General features: G+C 34.0%; 1 protein-coding gene across 17 annotated transcripts in view; it reads right to left on the bottom strand.

The window, feature by feature from the left end:
- SEMA3A (semaphorin 3A) overlaps nucleotides 1-20494 on the bottom strand; it is a 454575-nt gene that overhangs the window by 76586 nt on the left and 357495 nt on the right. For all 17 annotated transcript variants that reach the window (XM_077863814.1, XM_077863816.1, XM_077863815.1 and 14 more), the window contains one exon: nucleotides 6379-6472. In XM_077863814.1, the coding sequence (XP_077719940.1) occupies nucleotides 6379-6472 (94 nt within the window). The remainder of the gene's footprint in view (nucleotides 1-6378; nucleotides 6473-20494) is intronic.

The following is a 20494-nucleotide window of genomic DNA, read 5'->3' as shown; positions in this document are numbered from 1 at the left end:
TGTTCAAGTATTTTCACGTTGCAACACCTGACATAGGATGCCTTGTGTCCTCTTTACCTCGAAAAATCAAAAGTGTTAAATTATTAGTTGAACCTCATTGCCCTCTCAATCACATGTTAGGTAATGAAAATCAGGAACAGTAGAAAGAGAACCAAGAAAAGGAGAAAACTGAGCAATTTCATATCAGGGTGCAGTGAGACAGAACACGCCCAACAAGAGGTATAATCAGAAATGGAAGAGTAAAGAACGTAATCAATCCTTTTTTTTTTTATATATCTCTGTGACTTATTTTATTATATAACTGGAAATTAGCAGATTTAGTCCCTTTCTCCTATTTCACTCAATCTTTTTTTTTTTTAATTTGGCTTGCTTTAGTTTGACTAAAATCCCTAATTATGGTTGCTATTACATGTAAACTCTATTCAGGGGAGAGCTGAAATAATAAAACAACACCAAAAGAAACTGTTATTTGGATATAAATAGGTATTTGTTTCTCTTATTAATTTATATACTTGTTTCACAACTTGTACTTTTTTTTTTAATTCACTCCCACATAAGCAAGGCAAAAATCAATATACATGAAGTAAAGGCAGAAAGATTGATTTTGTTTTTCTTTCAAGAAGAGATAAGTAGGTCATTTAGAGAAGTGCAGAGAGGTCATTAGAGAAAGCAGAGAGTTCTTGAGTTGGAGAACTATTGATCAATTTATTACTGAAAACGGAATTAAAGAACTGACTTAGACACCGAAGGAAGTTCGTGGTTTAGGCACCAGTTGCCTCCAGTCCTAAGAAATTCCCTCCCACCTGCATATTATTTTTAGCAAGAGTCAATGTGATTTCTGTGAGCAGGGCACCAGACGATTAAATGACCAGGAAGGGTACATTCTCATATTGTCAGTGCTCCCTATCAGTAACCGTTTTTTATACTAGGCCTTAAATCAGATCCTCTGCTGAGATGTCTGTAGGATTCTTACCAGGGATGATTGTTCCACAGAAATTGTAGGACATATTTATTATTTCACTCAAATGTATATAGGTGATAGGATATCCTACTTTTGCATTCTCATAAGCAAATAAATAATAGTCAACTTAGAATACATTTTATTTAATATACTTGTGCATTTCCACCATAGATTAAAGATTTAGTATATTCTGTGGCTATATAAAATAATCTAATGATAACTGAGTATAAGAAATTTACTCTATCTCAGTTGGCTTATTTTGGAGAACAAATATGTTTAACAAAAAAGTCTACTTGCCAAACTTCTTTTGTAGTTTCTAGGTCATTTATGAAGTTATCAAATTATATGTTGATTCTTGGGCATAGTGTTAATTTTCCAGTTTTCTGACCCTTAATATATGTCTTCTTGAAACCTGAAGCAGTGTATTAGGTAAATGTTATACTACAATGATTCAGATGCATTTTGGTTAAAATGCATACTTTTGAGGTTTTCCAAATGTACTAAGCTACTAGTGAAAGAAAATATGACATTTGTCCAATTTTATTAAATTGATGGTACAATAATATACTCAAGGAATTGTTATATGTATCAAAAAGTGGTTGGGGATACTCTGTCCAACAAAGGTTTTAGTCTCTCCACAAAAGACACGATATGTCAAGTTTGATGTCTCAAAAATAATACATCAGACAAGAAAAATTAGTGCTGACAGATGAAACTAACAATCTAAAAAATTGTCAAATATGAAAGTGGCTGTTTGAGCATCCTGCCATTCTTTCTTAACTGTGATTCATCACTAACATATAATACCCAGTGTTGGTTCATCTCTGAGGAAACCATTCCTTGCTGAGGTGAACAAAGAGTCTAGTGAGCCGCATTTCCACCACGGCAGAATGATCCGAGAAGCCTGTGCTAAAAATAAAAGGTCATATGTACTTCTGGACTTTATGTTCACAGCTCAAAATGAAGTAAAAATGTGGCTTAGATCAGTTAATGTGTTGGATTACAATTCCTAAGAAGGGTGTGGTGAGAAGAAGTAGAAGGTGAAAAAAAAACATTTCCTGATGAAATCACAGCATTACTAACACAGGTGTAACGTGTGACATGGATGTTGAGCAAAAATCAAACAAACCTAAGGACAAGTCATTATGTTGTTAACACCTTAAGTAAATTCCACTCACAGAGTAGCAGAGTAATTAGAAACAGAGGAAAAATAAATTCTTGTCTCTCTTTCTCTTGCACACAGATACACACAAACACACATATGCAGGGCATGGATGAAATCCATTTTTTTGAGAGTGGGCGGGTGTAGGGATAATTTTGGATTTTTACATCTATTGAGCATCTTCTCTGTACCAATAAATGTAATGTGCTGGCTTTGTTACTTATTTTGTCCTTTTAAAACTAACTTCTTTTAGTAGCTTATATGTGCACATGGTACAAGATTTAAAATATGAAATTTATAAGGTACCAAATCTAAATCTGTCTCTCAGATTCCTTTATAGCAACCACTATTATTACTTTCTCTTCTTGGTTTCTACTTCTTCATACATTCTAGAAATATGTAAGTACCCAAATGTGCTACATTATTAAATTCTTATTTAACTCTCACAACAAACTAGTGGAATTAGCATGGCCATGTCATTTTACATATAAAGAAACTGAGGCTCTGGGAGGCTCAAATAATATTTTCAATTATAGTTAATTAATTTAGGGAGTACCTCATTTCATCTAATACCAAGTGAGAGCATATTCTAATGTCAAATTATATTTTTTTCCTGAGGCAAGGCAGAGTTCTAGCTTGGGGAAACAGACCATCGCTAAGAGTCCTAGACCCCTGGAATGGATTTCAGTATTACTTAGTGATGGGTTATTTCTAAATTATTAGCACTACAATGCCTAGGGAAGACTGCAACGAGGAAATAAAAGTACTTTCAAGTTGACTACTCTTTACAGATCATGAAAATGTGAGATGACACTTAATTGGTGTGGAAAATATAAGATTTTATTCTTATGTCCACATCTGGCATTTGTTCTGAGTAGGGGAGAAACTGCTATTTTTAATAAAGATTTTTTAAACAAAGTCACTAAAATTAAAATATTTATAGGTGGATGAAATAAGACATACTTAAAAATAAATACTGTAATAATTTAACATTGACAATGATTTTTATTAAAGGAGATTTGAAAAATTTACTTTACTAAGACGATTTACAAACTTAGGACAGGTTATAGGATTTGGAGACTTAATTAGTAGCTATGCATTGCTCAGGGAAGAATCCATATTTCCTGTGGTCATCAGCTTAACAACACGTGGCACTTTGTTTAAATTCCAGTTAGTTAACATATAGTGTAATATTGGTTTCAGGAATAGAGTTTAGTGATTCATCACTAACATATAATCCCCAGTATTCGTCACAACGAGTGCCCTCCAAGTGCCCTCCTTATACCAGTGAGTTATAATGATGTGTCAGTGTTGGTTCATCACTTGTAAAAATGTACCATTCTGGTGGAGGAAGTGGATAATGGAGGAGTCTATATGAGTGGGTGTGTGTGGGGGATATGTGATATCTCTGATGCCTTCTCATTAATTTTACTGTAAACCTAAAACTGCTCTAAAAAGCAAAGTCTATTAAAGATACTAATGATAAAAAACCATGGCATTTTGAAAAGAAGTTATAGCAAGCCCTGAAAAATTTCATAAACTAATTTTTAAGCTGTCATCTGGGTTTTAAAGTTTATTACTGGTTGAAACTACGTAATAGAAAGACTGATGATATAAAAAGTATCTGTTGTCAAGATTCATCTAACCGGTTGATAGGTGGTTTGAGTCAAACATGAAATTTTATTTACCAGTATTGGGGAAGAAAACAGCCCAGAAATAACTTGACAATTTCTCTTATGTGCTGAAATGAGGAGAATACACGCAAAATCTCTTGGGCAGACAGGCTTTTCCAATAACCATTCTCTAATATGCAATGTACAACCTGTGTGTTTTAGAGACAGGTGCTACCCTTCTATGTAAAAGTTTGGGAAGTGGTATAGAAAATAATTGTGTTAAAAAAAACTTCAGTTCTTTTTAAAGCGACACAAGAGAAAAATGCCAAGAAACACCCAACAAGGGGAACTAAGTGTCCTATGAGGGGAAGAATTTATAGATATTTTGAGGGATTTTACAAGGTCTAGCATGGCTTTTTCATTTTTCTGTAGCTTGCTCTTCAGAGGATTCAGGAATTAATTTATGTTGACTTGAATAATTTTCCTTGTCCAGAAGCACCAAATACCTCTAAAAGTTACTTGATTATTTTACTGTATCGGGTAAGTAAAGTGTGGACTTCCATGTAAAAGCTGCTTGTCTTTTTAGCCACACATATTCTTCTTGACTCATGAAACTTCCTTCATTCATTTTCCTTTTCACAAACCTATACAGCTTTTTCAAAGAAGTTCTAAATAAAACCAAAACGATGGAGTTTCATAGTCTTTGTGGACTTTGTGTGGTTGCATACCATATGAACTATGTAATACTTACTTGTCATCATCCTTTCTCAATGGAATATTAAAATAAATAATCAAGCAAATCCCCACTGAGAAACATACCACAAATTAAAAGCTGCTTTAGGTAGAATTTAACATACTGCTTTTGGAGGAATATCTATTTTTTTAAAATATGCAATTTAAATAAGGCTGCAAGTTTGAGCAAGGTAGAGCTCCTCCCCTTGGTTTAAGACAAGCTTCACATTTCTGTGTGTGCACTTAAGAAAGTCATCCACATGTAATCACTAGGCCATCTGTGAATAGGAAAATTATAAGTGTGCTACATTTGCTGCATCCCTTCAGGTTTTAAAACTTTTGTTAAAATGCTCTATAAATGGATCAAATGGACTGAAATTGTCTACATCTGAAAAGCTATACAGGAGATAATTCATGTTATAATGTTCTTATTCTTAATAGAAAAGACATCGGTGAGACACACTGGTAAAGTAAACACTAAAGAATCCTGGAAAGAATATATCTTCAAACTTAATGCTGTAGTCACTATGACTAGAGTTTATTCTGTTAAGTAGAAAGAGTCGTTCTGTAACAAAAGACTGGTAAAAATGAACTTAAAACACATCAGATAATAACCTGCATTTCCTTTTCAAAAATCTAGATTTCTCATTCAAAATTCAATTAGAAATTTTACACTTGATAAGCTTCACTACTATTTTTATTATCAAATAATGACTTTCTGTATTTTCTAGAAAGGGAAACAAAGAAAAAGCAAAGGAAACAAAAGTTATATAATTTCTACATGATCATATAGAAAAACATATTCGGGAATAGGGTAATGGCCCAGAATCTTTTGTTTCCGGCTACTGGTATGCCCAAAAGTAAAAGAAAAAAAGAAAAATTGTTTAATGATATATCACTTTTTGTTTGTGTGTTTATTTAATATAGTCTAAAGGTGATTAAAAGTATGTGGAAATGGGACACCTAGATGGCTCAGCGGTTAAGCATCTGCCTTCCAGCTCAGGGCGTGATCCCGGGGTCCCGGGATTGAGTCCCCCGTCGGGCTCCCTGCATGGAGCCTGCTTCTCCCTCTGCCTGTGTCTCTGCCTCTCTCTCTCTCTCTCTCTTTCTCTCTGTCTCTCATGAATAAATAAACAAAACCTTCAAAAAAAAGTATGTGGAAACAATTCTTTATCTTTCAACAGAGACTAAAGTTTTCTTCTTCTGCTTACTTTGGTCTTCCTATTTCCATCCCTTTGAATGATAACTAAGCATTTCCCTACCCAGCCACATTGTTGAAGGAAAAGAAGATGAACCGAAAAGAAGGTGGTTAGAGGAAAGTGTAGAGGAAATACATTAAATGTTTTGTTACATTAAAAAAAAGAGACCTAAAGTTAAAAAAAATAAAAGATAAATACAGAGGTCCTTCATTAATTCAAGGTAACACGATAGGGTCTCTGCCAATTGTATGACCATTAAAACTGATCGTGCTGATTAAGTTGTCCAAACGTTGAGAGTGTGACAAATCTTGGAACTATAATAAACAAGATAGACTGAATCTCATTCTTTCCTTCCAACTTGTTGAAATGCCCCCTGGAAACACCTCTTTCATAAAATGAAAACCAAAACCATTTTCTCTCAGAATATAAATTTTAAAGTTCTAGTGGGGATATGTAGTTATTGAGTAGACAACTTTAAAGACACTTTTTAAACCATCTTGATTAAAAAGAATCACAGACTAGACACTGTAAAAATCAAAGCAGCATTTAGTGTTTTTCTTTATTTTAAAAATATTTGAAAATATTTCAACTGACATCCTCCTGAAATAGTTTGTGATTAATAGTGGAAAATCTTGGTATATAAAAAAGGTACACGCAGTCTGGTTGTTATCCTTAGAAAATTCACTGTTTAACTGATCGTTGACCACATACCTATTAAAAGAGATGCCGTCAGCAGTTTAGGGTCATATGGACTCTTCCCACGGCCATTTTCAAAATGTGAGTCCTCCAGCTTAAAAATGTTATCCTGTAGAAAAGAAAAAGAAGGACTGAATTTATTTACAATAAGAGCTATGTTAACATACCTGTTAATCAAAGAGAGGTTGAGTACATGCATCCACTATCAAGAGGAATTATTTGTGTGAACTTTAGAGATAGCAAAATAACTTAGATGGATTAAAACCAACTCTTACCAGCCAAGTATCTACTTAGCTCAGTGATTTTTGGTAACATTGAGCATGTTTTAAGTAACAATGTATAAATGAGCTCTAAGGAATAAGACATGTCATGATAAGAATAGAGTGATCATCTTATCACATAGGTATGCCAAGCACGCCCCTAATGGCTCTTGAAAGGAGAGAATTTTAAATTTAAATGACTCCTTCTTCCTTCACATAGAGGAAAAAATAGCAATCTGCTATATTAGATCTAGAACAAAATGTACTATATCATACTTTTCTGTATGTACTTCCCAGAAGGAAATGCTAAATAGTCATAGCAGTCACTTCCCCATTCCTTCATTTGTACATTTTTCTGTTTATATGCTTCTCAAGCATATAAATCACTCACATTAGAAGGTGGAAGAGTCCTGAAACTATCTTTCTCAATTTCTGTAGGTGTGAGATAACAAACTGTATGTTAGCAGGGGTGCGCCTAGAGGTAGTGTCATCAGAACAACAGCACAGAGGTGACACAATTTTATCAGAGGAAATCTGCTCAGTTGAGGCTCAAGGACCCAGGAACTGGAGTGAACATCCAACTACACGCAGAAAGATGCCTACGTACCAAGGTAGAAAGTATTCCAGAAAGCACTGCAACAGAAGCCTTAATAAAGAAGTAACTAACTCATGACTGAGATCCTGTTCTCAGAACGCACCAAGCTACTGTCCAAATGACAGTGGAGTAAACCGAGAGAAGGGTAATTTCTGAGCACTCTTTTTAGAACCATATTCTCTGGGAATTAATTAGGTCAGAATATATATGCTTTTTTCAGTAGCACATTAACTTGTCCACAGACTGAAATAAAATAGCTTTTTTGGCAATTTCTCTACTACTCACATAAAGTATTTTCTATCTCCTTAGAATAATAAAGGTTGTTCATTTTATGGCCAGTAAGGATCACTTTATTTGACATTTAATATTTCTGATGGAGCTAATGGCAGAGTTTCAAATTATGAATCTTAAATTTCATTTGAGTTAAGGAAGAAGAGCGCAAAAGGAAGCAAACCAAAAACATTTTCTCTCTTTATTACTGCGAGTGTGAATTCCTGATTTTATCCTTTCCTTGCAGTGATTCTGTATTGGTAATTAGCCTTCCCCTAGCAATGATGGCCCTTTAGCTGAGTTCTGAAATTCACAGAGCACAGAAATTTATGAAGTTTCTCAGAATTGTGCTAAGTTGTAGTGGGAAGGGCAGTGAGTCAAAAGTCAGGCCCATTTGGGCCAATGATCAGCTCTGCTTCTTGGGTCACCAATTAATCTCTCTGAGCCCTAGGCCTCTGAAAGTCAATGCCAATAGGATATTTAACCTCACATGTTTATTATAAGGATTTATTATAAGGATTAAAGAATTGAAATAAAGCATTTTTAAGCTGCAAAATAAAAAATGAACACAATTTATTTTTACTTTATATCACTCGCATAATTACTATAACAAAAGAATATGAAAGTTCAACACAGGGACACCTGGGTGGCTCAGTGGTTGAGCATCTGCCTTTGGCCCAGGGCATGATCCCAGTCCCAGGATTGAGTCCCGCATCCGGCTCCCGGCAGGGAGCCTGCTTCCCCCTCTACCTTGTCTCTGCCTCTCTCTGTGTCTCTCATAAGTAAATAAATAAATCTTTTAAAAAAAGAAAGTTTAACACATATTGCTATCATTATCATAAACTTCCCTAGCATAATCTGAAAGAACTATTACTTTAAGTTAGTTTTGTAAGTACCCAAATTATAAACTTGTTTACAAATATAAATTTATCATAGGCACTTGGGTATTAAAATTATATTATGAAGCTTGACATATGCCAGGAAGAAGCACAGAAAAATCGCTTCAGTATTATTTAGATATATTTTGACAAAAATTAGGTAGTAATCCAAAAGAAATACACTCAGTAAAAGATATACACTCTATTGCTACAAATCACAGAAAATGCTATTAAAATTTGTATATGTGATTATTTCTCATAATAAAGAAGAAGCAGGGAGAAGTGATGGTGTAGTCGAAAATATTTTTCTAGGTATTATTATAAATTTCTTGTCCTTATAACACATTCTACAAAACTGGCAAAAGATAGAGGAGGTACCCGACAAAGTATGAGACATGTGATGTGTGGGATCATGTGTCCAAGTTAATGAGACAACGCCAAGGTAGATAAGAAGTTCTCCTAACCTCATGTTTAATATTTGATTTACAAGGTCAAGGATTAAACTTCATAGCAGAGAGGTTAAGCATGTTAGTTATGGTTTAAAAGGAGATGAAAATCTACCCTTTGCCATGGTGTCAGATAATGTGTTCAAAGCTGGCCTTTCACTTTCCCTTTTTTCCTTTAAATGTAACTATTACCCAGATTTCTGGGTATCTATTGTGTAATTCTGTTTTCTTCTGTAACCCTATTAAAAGGTAAAACATTGGATTTCTTTCCCAGCCTACTGACAAGGGAGCCTGGAATAAACATAATTTTATTTTTGAATAGGGAGACAAAAGACATTTCTTACACACAAATGTTTATAGCGCAAAGTTTATATCCACTACATACAGTAATGGGGTGCAAACGTGTTGCTATCAGACAGAAATGAGTGTCCCTGGCTCTGTTTTTTATTAATTCTGAGCCTCAGACAATTCCTAAAACTTTCTGAAAGGTATGCTTTAACAAAATTTATTAATTTAATTTTTCTGTTGTTTAAAGTTGTACAGTAAAATCATCCTTTCCTACACTGATCAGTATCTCCTGTGCCACAGTGGAAATGCTTGCCTGTATTTTCATCAGTGGAAATTAGAATGGGTGTTTAAAATATATCTAAATGCCATAGACTCCCAAGATGCACTGAAAATTTTTCTTACCTATTAGCCAGACCACAGTCTAGTTCAAAAGTTTTCTTGAAAAATATCACTAATTACAGTATGTGTAAAATTTCTCAAATAAAACAGACTATCCTTTTAATATGTCTGATAAATTCAATGTGATTGATATGAAGAAACACCTACATTGCTGTTTTTGTTATCTTGTGAGTGAGACCTATCAGATGTGTGAAGATATTAGCCCATTGTAAAAAAAAACAACTCTGTTAATAGAACCGAATGTTACTATTCAATGTTGTCATATGTAACATATCACGTAGACAACCTTCTGGCTGGGCTAAGAGGCCTTTCGAAATCTGACTGCTACTCAATGATGTTCTGTTTTAAGAGTGTTGAATATATCACATGTGCAAGTAATAAGACCACAGAAATCCTAAGACCAACGTACACAATTAAACTTCATAGCTTTCAAAGACTACGTGGGCTGAAGTAATTTTCATTTTTAGAAATCCGTGAACAAAAAAAAAAAATCTATCTGTATGGATTCTAATTGCTTTAGCAGATACTGTGAGCATATCATATAAGTTATTGGGCCATATTTTATTACATGATTGCATCAGTTTTCAGCAACTATTTTTAGCTTTCAAGACCACTCTTTCCCCTTTGTCTTTTGGATTTCCTGAATGTTATTAGACTGTGGTGAGGTAAGGCATTAGAGGAAATAATAACTGTGCTAATGTCTAATCCAAAGTCTTATGAATTATAAACCATTGGTGACATCATGGCAATAAATTTCCTAAATCTCAATCTTCCCCAAGTAATAAATTTAGGTAACAAAGTTGTAATTGTAGTTGTTTTATTTAATGATTAAAACATAAATGATGTTTGTAAAAAAGAAAGAAAAAAGAAAAGAAAAGAAAATCCTACCCATATATGACAGGATTGCCATTTTGGGTGGGAAATCAAATAAAATTAGGCCAAACCAATACTTGGACAGTAATTAAAAACGTATATCATTCTATTTTTTTCCTAATTGCTCTTTCTCCTCTCTTGTTCTTCCCAAGAGACCCCTTGTTTGCCAGTTATGTTGAATTATCAAGGATTCCCTGGTCACACTACAGTTTTCCTCATCTCTGCCTGAAACTTCTTTCTTTTCCCCTCACCTATCCTCCTCCCTCAACCCCAGATTGAACTTCCTTTCCTTGAAGAGTAAATTAAAAGTCTCTTCCTAGGAGAAGTCTTAAGAGATTCCTGCAGATATAATTTATTAGCTTCCTTTGCGCATATCCTAATTAACAATACTACACAGGCAATGACTGTATTGGCTTCAGCAAAGACGGGATGTAATAGGATCTCACAGGAAATATTGTGGCATACTGTATTTTGCCCAAAGGAGATGCTTTTGTGGATCAAATTCATCCGGAATTTACTTTCCCTAAAAAGGTGACTAGATCTATGTTGTGTAATATTATAGTCATGAGCCACATGCGGCTATTCAATTAATTAAAACTAAAAATCCCACTCCTCAGTTACACTAGCTACATTTCAGGTGCTCAACAATCCCATGAGGCTTGTGAATATAGGACTTCATGGGTGCAGCTCTAGATCTGAATCCCATTCCCTTAACAGCAAAGAATAAAATTGGAAATCAGAAAGGTCTCCAAGGAAAGAAGACTTGTCATCACACCTCAGTCATAGTAAAAAAAAAAAAAAAAAAAAAAAAAAAAAGTCCATGAAATCTACAAGAGGGGATTACACTAAAAACAATAGTTTAGGTTTTTTTATTTTTATAAATCAGGGTTATACTAAGTACCATTTAATGGCAGTGCAGATGAATAAATACATGTCCCGAATATTCCTATGTGTCATTTTTCTCCCATTTGACTCACTTTAATCTACACAGGTACACATTTGACTCATTATTTAAAGTTTAGGTCATGATACACAATCCATTTAATGTTCATTGATTTTCCCCAGCAGAAAAAGATAATTTCTCCCTGGAACTTGCATAGCAATCTATTCCTACCCTCTTAGTGTCATTTGTCACCTTCAACTTTGATATTCCATGTTTCATATATTCTTTTTCCCTATTAAATTATTTTGAGTTGAGGGAAAAATCTTATTCACTATGTATTTTTTTTTCAAATACTAAATACTAGAATTGAGTTACAGCTCAGTGAAAGAATGAGTGAATAAATGAGTGAATGTGTGACTGAGTTAAAAAAGCTTTATAGAAAAACTGTATCTCAGGAATAGAAAGGACATAAACCCTGGACTCTAGGGGCTGAATTTAAGGATACGACCCAAATGAACACAATTGTGTGGTAGAAGCAGACTATAAAATTCAAATATTAAAGGAAGTTTTAAAAATTTTTTTAAGGTTTTATTTATTATTCATGAGAGACATAGAGAGGGAGGCAGAGACACAGGCAGAGGGAGGAGCAGGCTCCATGCAGGGAGCCTGACGTGGGACTTGATCCCGGGTCCCCAGGATCACACCCTGGGCTGAAGGCAGATGCTCAACCACTGAGCCCCCGGGTGCCCCTAAAGCAAGTTTTAAAGTGAGTTTTAGGAAATATACCCTTTAACTTTTTCATGTTTTGTCATACTATTTATTACTAATACTTGTTATATATTTCAAATATGGGTTTAATCTTACTATAAATGATAAAAAATAAAACCTAATGACAAATAGTTTTGTCGTTTTGTTTTTATATCCCTTTTCCACTTTAATAATTTTCTTTGGGCCTTATTAGTAAATCTTACCCCTCTTAATAGAGACATCAATGAAGAGAGTAAAATTACCAGAATGTTCCTTTGCAGACAAAAATCTTTCTGACCAATGTAATCTCTCTCCTGTGTTTCCTGTCATTCCAGTGTAAATGTTCCACTTCACCATTTTGTACTCAACAGAAATTACTTTAGGTAATTGCTGGATACAGGCAAACTAGAAGAACTGTTTTGACTTGCCAGATATAATTTTCTACTTATAAAAATACATAATTTCTTACTGGCATTTCATATTTATATCTATTTTAGATACCTTCTAATTTATGTAAATTTTATGAAAACTTTTATGAAACACTAATATAAATATTAATTAATGTGATAAATACATATTGAACTTGACCAAGAAGTATGTTTGAAATGTGAAGGTAAAATGTCTAACTCAAGGAGCATAAAAGAAATTATGACAAAAATTATGTTTAACAATAATACACTATATACATACAACATTAAATGCTTATAAAGCTATCTGGAGGTTACTTCACTTAACAATGAACGTATACTAAATATTAATGATGTCCTAGTACTTGAAGTATATTATTTCATTTTAATCTTCAATTAACCCTAACTATTATTATGCCAGCTTTACAGATGAGAAACTGAGATATTTACACACAATACTTAAAGTCATAAAGCTGATTAGTAATCGAATAAGATTTTATAACAGAACTCTTTCCCAAATCCATGTTTTTAACTACTACATGTTAAAAAATGGGTTTAGCATACGTAGTATGTGAGATATACCCTGAAATATTAGAAACTGGAAGCCATAGGAGTTTCAAAATGGGGTTAATTTTCTGTTTCAGCATAGGAAGAAAGGCTTTATTTGATTTCATACCTAAAAAATGTATTTTGGTGCAAGATGAGTATATCTGTGAGTATGCATGTGTGTATATTTGTGTGCTCTGGTTGTGGGTGGCAGAGGGTCAGAGGACACTATAGGGAGAGGGCAGAGAAAGCAGGGAGGCAGATTATTCTATCTAGGAGAAACAGCATTAATAAAATCCCCTTAAAAATAGATTCATAGTTGATAAATAACAAAGCTGAATTTAGACAATGAAGAATATATACATACATTAAGAGATAAGGCTAAAAAATACATTTGGAACCAAGCTGTGGAAAGTTTTCTCTGCCAAAATAAGCATTTTAATGTGTATTCAGAAGGTGTCAGTGATACAGTGATAATTTTAGCTGGAGAACAATAGCATCAAAGAGGTGCAATATTATGATGAATCTGACAGCAATGTGCAGGATGATTTGGAGACATACATGCCTGGTGGCAGGAAAAGAACCACTGCTATAGTCGGGGGAGGGGAGAAACAGGCCTTTTTACACACTACAGCAATTTAAAAGATTTTTGTATTCTGTATGTTGTGTCTTGCTTGGTCAGGTTGTTTGGTCAACCTTCTTTGTAGCTCACATTTTTTAACTTCTTTTACAACAGAATCCTCTTTCATTTTCCAGCAAAGCTATAGATTCTTTCCTCAAGAAAACTAAGCTAAGCATATGCATGTTTTATAAGCAGTCTTTAGGGATCACTGACATTATGTCATAGTCACGTTAAGAGGTTCCAAATTAGTTATTCTATAAGGACCTTTCTATTCCTAACATGGTATGATTCTATTATCCTATCACTGTGAACATGGATACTTGCTCCAGTTTCTTTGTTTTCCCTTGTTGAGCATAATGCAGGGGATTATCCAGATTTTTAAAAGTCATTTTCCTTTTCATTCTCTATATACTGTTACTTGGAATTCATTTATTTTTATAAATTCAGCCTCTGAACTTCAGTCCCAATTCTTCTGCCATTGTAATCATTCAAACTTAGTTTCCTGGCCTGTTTGAATCTCCTTATTTTCCATAGTTATTTCAAAGTTGAGAATCACTTAAAGTCCTTGGCTCTTCAAGAGAATATAGTACTAATTACATATAATAAACATCATAAAAACTAGTATATCAGAAAGCATTTTTAACATTGTACATTGTAGGAAGATACAAAAGAAATGTAAACCTGGTCTCCGTTACTGAATGTTCTATGAATAAAGCAAATATAATTTGCTGCACTGATTATAATGTATTAGTCCTGCCTTAGATTTAACTATTATTTCAGCCATATTATATCATACTAGAATTTTATCTTTGCAATAAAAGAAACAAAATATCACTGCAAGTAAATGACTATTAATTGGAAAGTAAAACAAAATCAAATAATCAAAGAGAAACCTCAGTGAAAGACTGAAAGATAAGTTCAAAAAAGGATTTACATCTATAAGGACTTTTAAGTTTGAGTATATTAACAATGCCTTCTTTTCATATTAATGAACTCTTTGAGTAGGGTTTTTTTGTTTTTGTTTGTTTGTGAGAGCAAGTGCATATGTGGGAGATGGGGGCAGAGGAAGAGGGAAAGAATCTTAAAGCAGATTCCATGCCCAGCATGGAGCCTGACCTGGGGCTCCATTTCACAACCTTGAGATCATGACCTGAGCTAAAATCAAGAGTCAGACTTTGACTGAGTCAGCCAGGTGCCTCTTGTTTTGAGTAGATTTAGATGTATAAGAACTATAATGGGACACCTGGGTGGCTCAGTGGTTGAGCATCTGTCTTTGGCTCAGGGCATGATCCTGGGGTCCTAGGATCAAGTCCTGCATCCGGCTCCCCATGGAAAGCCTGCTTCTCCCCATGGAAAGCCTGCTTCTCCCTCTGCCTTTGTCTCTGCCTCTCTCTATGTCTCTCATGAATAAATGAATTAAATGGCTTTAAATCCAAAAGGTAGTCATTGGGAAGATAAAATATTTAGTCAATAATAAATAATAAGTATTATACTTATTCAATAATTACCACTACTTTTTTATATACATGCATGTTGGAAAGGGAATTTTCCTTAGCAAGGAAAGCTACAAAACCAACTATATAACTTTTTTAACAGAAATAAACTTTATCTATTAAATTAAATAATAAAAATATGCCAGTTATATAAAATATGTTCCACTTTAATATTCATGATCTATGATCATTCTCTAGATACATTTACACAGACTTTTTATTGAATATAATTTCTGTTCCTGAGAAATTCTTAGGATCCAAAACAGAAGGAAGGATAACATCATTAAAGCAGACATTTCCAAGAAGTTCATCTACAGGTTAAGCCTAAGTAGGGATAGTTGGCTCCTGGCCCCACTGATTTCAGTGTCTGCAGTCTTTTCAAGAGTTCCCTAGCAGGAATTGTACCTCTGAAATTGGTCTCCAGAGACCATATGGCTTTACTGTGATCCAGAATATTCCTGCCATCTGTACTTTAAGGTAGATGTGATAAACTATTATTTATGGATTATGAAATCTAGATGCTACGACTCATTATGCTAATTATTAATCTTTTTTGAAGTGCCAATATCCTTATCAATGAAATGGAAATAATCCATAAATTTGCCTCAAGGATTAAATAAAATATATTGTGTTTTAACATAGAGAAGTATATTTAAACCACACAGAAATCTAGTTAGATATAATTTTAATCATCATAAATATACTATAAGTGGTATAACTTTGCTATAATAGCACGCTGATAACTGATTTTCAATAATAATAATAGTTAATATCTATTAAGCAACTATTAGCCAAGCACAGTCTCCTAAGTGCTTTGTAGGAATTACTTTTTTACCCTCATAATACCCCTTAAATACATAGTGGGATTATTCTAATTTTGTATATGAAGTAACAAAGAGAAAAAATGACTTGCCTAAGGTCACATTGCTATATATATATATATATATATCTCCAAGTAAGCAATTTCTAAAATCAGGAATAGCTGGAGAAATTAAAATATATATACATATTTTTATACTTGATTTGAACGGCCATGTTACTTCATGAATACCCATCATACATAAAATGTTGTCATAATACTATCTCTTAACTCAACTTTGTATTCCCTGTTGTTCATATGTTAGGCACCTTGAATTAATCTTAATTGAATCGATTATGACAGAAAAAACTGTATTTAAAATAGTCCTTGCATTATACTATTAATATAGTAAAGACAAGTAGAAGGAATTAACATATTTCTAACCTTATTTGCAGAAAAAACATATGAAATTACTTTGTTCCCAAGTTTGTGAAAAATTAGTATCACTTTATCTTAGTAACAATATACAGTCCTTGCAGCTGGATTAAATAGGATTTGCCCTCTAAATTTAAGGAACCTGAATTTATCTGGGTTCCTCAAACAAACAGTGACATAATTCATCTGCTTTTTGTCATCATTAAAATTAATGATATAAACCAAGGAAAACAGAAAGCATATGTGTTCATACTTCATGCAGATTATGTTTTTAATAGGAGCTTAATTTGAGTTTATGCAGATATCACATACCTGTCATAGTATAATTATTCAGTTATGAATGCTTGTTAACTCCCAAGGTGTATAACAATGAAAGGAAAAATTCTGTCTCAGCTAGAATGAGAAATTCCAGAACATGAACAATCTAGTCTCTAGTGTTTTACCCCACTGAGACCTGATGAAGTAAGTGCAACCTAAGAGCAGATCAATGGCCCCCCAAAAATAAAACAGTGGAAGAATTCACTTAATCTTTCTTTCCATGTGCATTTTAAGTCTTCTATGTTCAAAGCATAGTTACTTCATTTGCCATCTTAACATTTCATAAAGCACCAGAGTTTTTTTATCCTAAATTGCAAAAGTACAGCTATTATTTTTTTACCAGTTCTTTTTATAAATGAATTTGTTACATCCATGATTAGACATCACTAGGAATTTTTATCAACTTAAATGTAAATATGTCAATATAAAGAAGCATTTGTACTGGAAGAAGTATTGATATTTGTTCATATGGATTCTTTACTTATCAAGGTTGTTTCTAGATACTATCTGGGAAATGATGAGGTCAATAGAATTAACATTTTATTTCTACCAAGGTATGTTTAAGTGAAGCCTGGTCATCCAAATATTGTCATAGTCACATGATGTAAATATGATTTTCTGTTAGCAAATTAGGAAATATTTAAACATTTATTATTTTGGCCAGAGATAATATAGGGGAGAATCCTATGACTTCTTTGTGAGAATATAAATTTTAGAGGATCATTTGGGGATTAGAAAGAACCTGAAAAATATCCACATACTTTAATTTGATTATTTTACATCTGGAAATACATAAAAATGCAAAAAAAAAAAAGGATTGCATTAAACGTGTATATTGCCCTGGATAACATTGACATTTTCACAGTATTAATTCTGCCAATCCATGAGCATGGAATATTTTTCCATCTCTTTGTGTCTTCCTCAATTTCTTTCAGAAGTGTTCTATAGTTTTGAGGGTATAGATCCTTTACATCTTTGGTTAGGTTTATTCCTAGGTATCTTATGCTTTTGGGTGCAATTGTAAATGGGATTGACTCCTTAATTTCTCTTTCTTCAGTCTCATTGTTAGTGTATAGAAATGCCACTGACTTCTGGGCATTGATTTTGTATCCTGCCATGCTACCGAATTGCTCTATGAGTTCTAGCAATCTTGGGGTGGAGACTTTTGGGTTTTCTATGTAGAGTATCTTAGAACAAATTATTTTAAGATTTGTGTGGAATCAGAAAAGACCCCGAATAGCCAGGGGAATTTTAAAAAAGAAAACCATATCTGGGGGCATCACAATGCCAGATTTCAGGTTGTACTACAAAGCTGTGGTCATCAAGACAGTGTGGTACTGGCACAAAAACAGACACATAGATCAGTGGAACAGAATAGAGAACCCAGAAGTGGACCCTGAACTTTATGGTCAACTAATATTCAATAAAGGAGGAAAGACTATCCATTGGAAGAAAGACAGTCTCTTCAATAAATGCTGCTGGGAAAATTGGACATCCACATTCAGAAGAATGAAACTAGACCACTCTCTTGCACCATACACAAAGATAAACTCAAAATGGATGAAAGATCTAAATGTGAGACAAGATTCCATCAAAATCCTAGAGAAGAACACAGGCAACACCCTTTTTGAACTCGGCCACAGTAACTTCTTGCAAGATACATCCACGAAGGCAAAAGAAACAAAAGCAAAAATGAAGTATTGGGACTTCATCAAGATAAGAAGCTTTTGCACAGCAAAGGATACAGTCAACAAAACTAAAAGACAACCTACAGAATGGGAGAAGATATTTGCAAATGACATATCAGATAAAGGGCTAGTTTCCAAGATTTATAAAGAACTTATTAAACTCAACACCAAAGAAACAAACAATCCAATCATGAAATGGGCAAAAGACATGAAGAGAAATCTCACAGAGGAAGACATAGACATGGCCAACATGCATATGAGAAAATGCTCTGCATCACTTGCCATCAGGGAAATACAAATCAAAACCACAATGAGATACCACCTCACACCAGTGAGAATGGGGCAAATTAACAAGGCAGGAAACAACAAATGTTGGAGAGGATGCGGAGAATAGGGAACCCTCTTACACTGTTGGTGGGAATGTGAACTGGTGCAGCCACTCTGGAAAACTGTGTGGAGGTTCCTCAAACAGTTAAAAATATACCTGTCCTACGACCCAGCAATTGCACTGTTGGGGATTTACCCCAAAGATACAAATGCAATGAAACGCCGGGACACCTGCACCCCGATGTTTATAGCAGCAATGGCCACGATAGCCAAACTGTGGAAGGAGCCTCGGTGTCCAACGAAAGATGAATGGATAAAGAAGATGTGGTTTATGTATACAATGGAATATTACTCAGCTATTAGAAATGACAAATACCCACCATTTGCTTCAACGTGGATGGAACTGGAGGGTATTATGCTGAGTGAAGTAAGTCAGTCGGAGAAGGACAAACATTATATGTTCTCATTCATGTGGGGAATATAAATAATAGTGAAAGGGAATATAAGGGAAGGGAGAAGAAATGTGTGGGAAATATCAGAAAGGGAGACAGAACGTAAAGACTGCTAACTCTGGGAAATGAACTAGGGGTGGTAGAAGGGGAGGAGGGCGGGGGGTGGGAGTGAATGGGTGACGGGCACTGGGTGTTATTCTGTATGTTAGTAAATTGAACACCAATAAAAAATAAATTAAAAAAAAAGGAAAAGATTAAAACAAGATAAAGTTCATCATGAAATTTAGAATACCGAAAAAAAAATTAAATACCAAAAAGGAAGGGGAGTAAATTATGTCATAGCTACACAATTGATTATAATATAGGCCTTATAATAAATGCATCTATTAATTATGTTATAATACCTAAAATTAATACCTATTAAAACACTGCTGAAGCAATAATGCAATAATTATGTAAGATGCATGGAAAAAAAAACTGAAGGGAATTCATTACAGTATTGTCTCTAGCTTATGTTATTTGAATATTTTTCTATTTATATTGTTTTTCTCTTAGTATTTTATGCAATAATCATGTGGCTCATAGAAAACAGGGTCTCTGTATCTTATTCTCTAAGCAAATCTTCAAAATGACAGAACATGGGCTGAGTGTGGCCTGAGACATGCTTTATTTGTTGGCACAAGGTTTTGAAATTTTCAGGTTGAATGCCTTTTCACGAGACTTAGGAATTTTCATTGGACCATTCGTTCCCACTGTTCCCTAGGGTTTTGTATTTCCTTCTTCATCTAAAATTTTTTAAAAAAATTTTATTTATTTATCCATGAGAAACACAGAGAGACAGAGAGAGAGACAGAGACATAGCTAGAGCGAGAAGCAGGCTCCATGCAGGGAGCCCGATGTGGAACTCGATCCCAGGACCCTGGGATCACGCCCTGGACTGGATGGCACTAAACCGCTGAGCCACCAGGGATGCCCCATCTAAAATTTTATGTCACCTCTATAGTTATCTCAGGCATTTGAGTTTGCAACCCCTACAAAGTATAATAACTTAACTGAATCATCAACTGGATCAATGTACTGCATTTATATCTACTAGTCCCCATTTTTCAGATTTACTTCATACGACAAAGTCCTCAGAAGGAATGTGGTCATGCTCACATATCTCATGATAAAAGTACTACAAGGTTTAGCAATTATTCATGGTTAAACATAGAACTTAATGGGGACTTCAAAGTGATTTGAAACTCAACTGTCATAGCATCATAAATTTCTAGAGTTTTTTGCTCATTCTTTTCATATAATTAAGTTGATCTATATACATACTGCTCTTAACAATGTCTCTTTTATTTTAAAAAATGGACTGTTCCAAATATTTATATCTAAATTAATTATCCAGAATCCTTCA

Source organism: Canis aureus, chromosome 21 (assembly GCF_053574225.1).
Source record: "Canis aureus isolate CA01 chromosome 21, VMU_Caureus_v.1.0, whole genome shotgun sequence".
Classification (NCBI taxonomy): Eukaryota; Metazoa; Chordata; class Mammalia; order Carnivora; family Canidae; genus Canis; species Canis aureus.
This window is presented reverse-complemented; position numbering and strand designations above follow the sequence as displayed.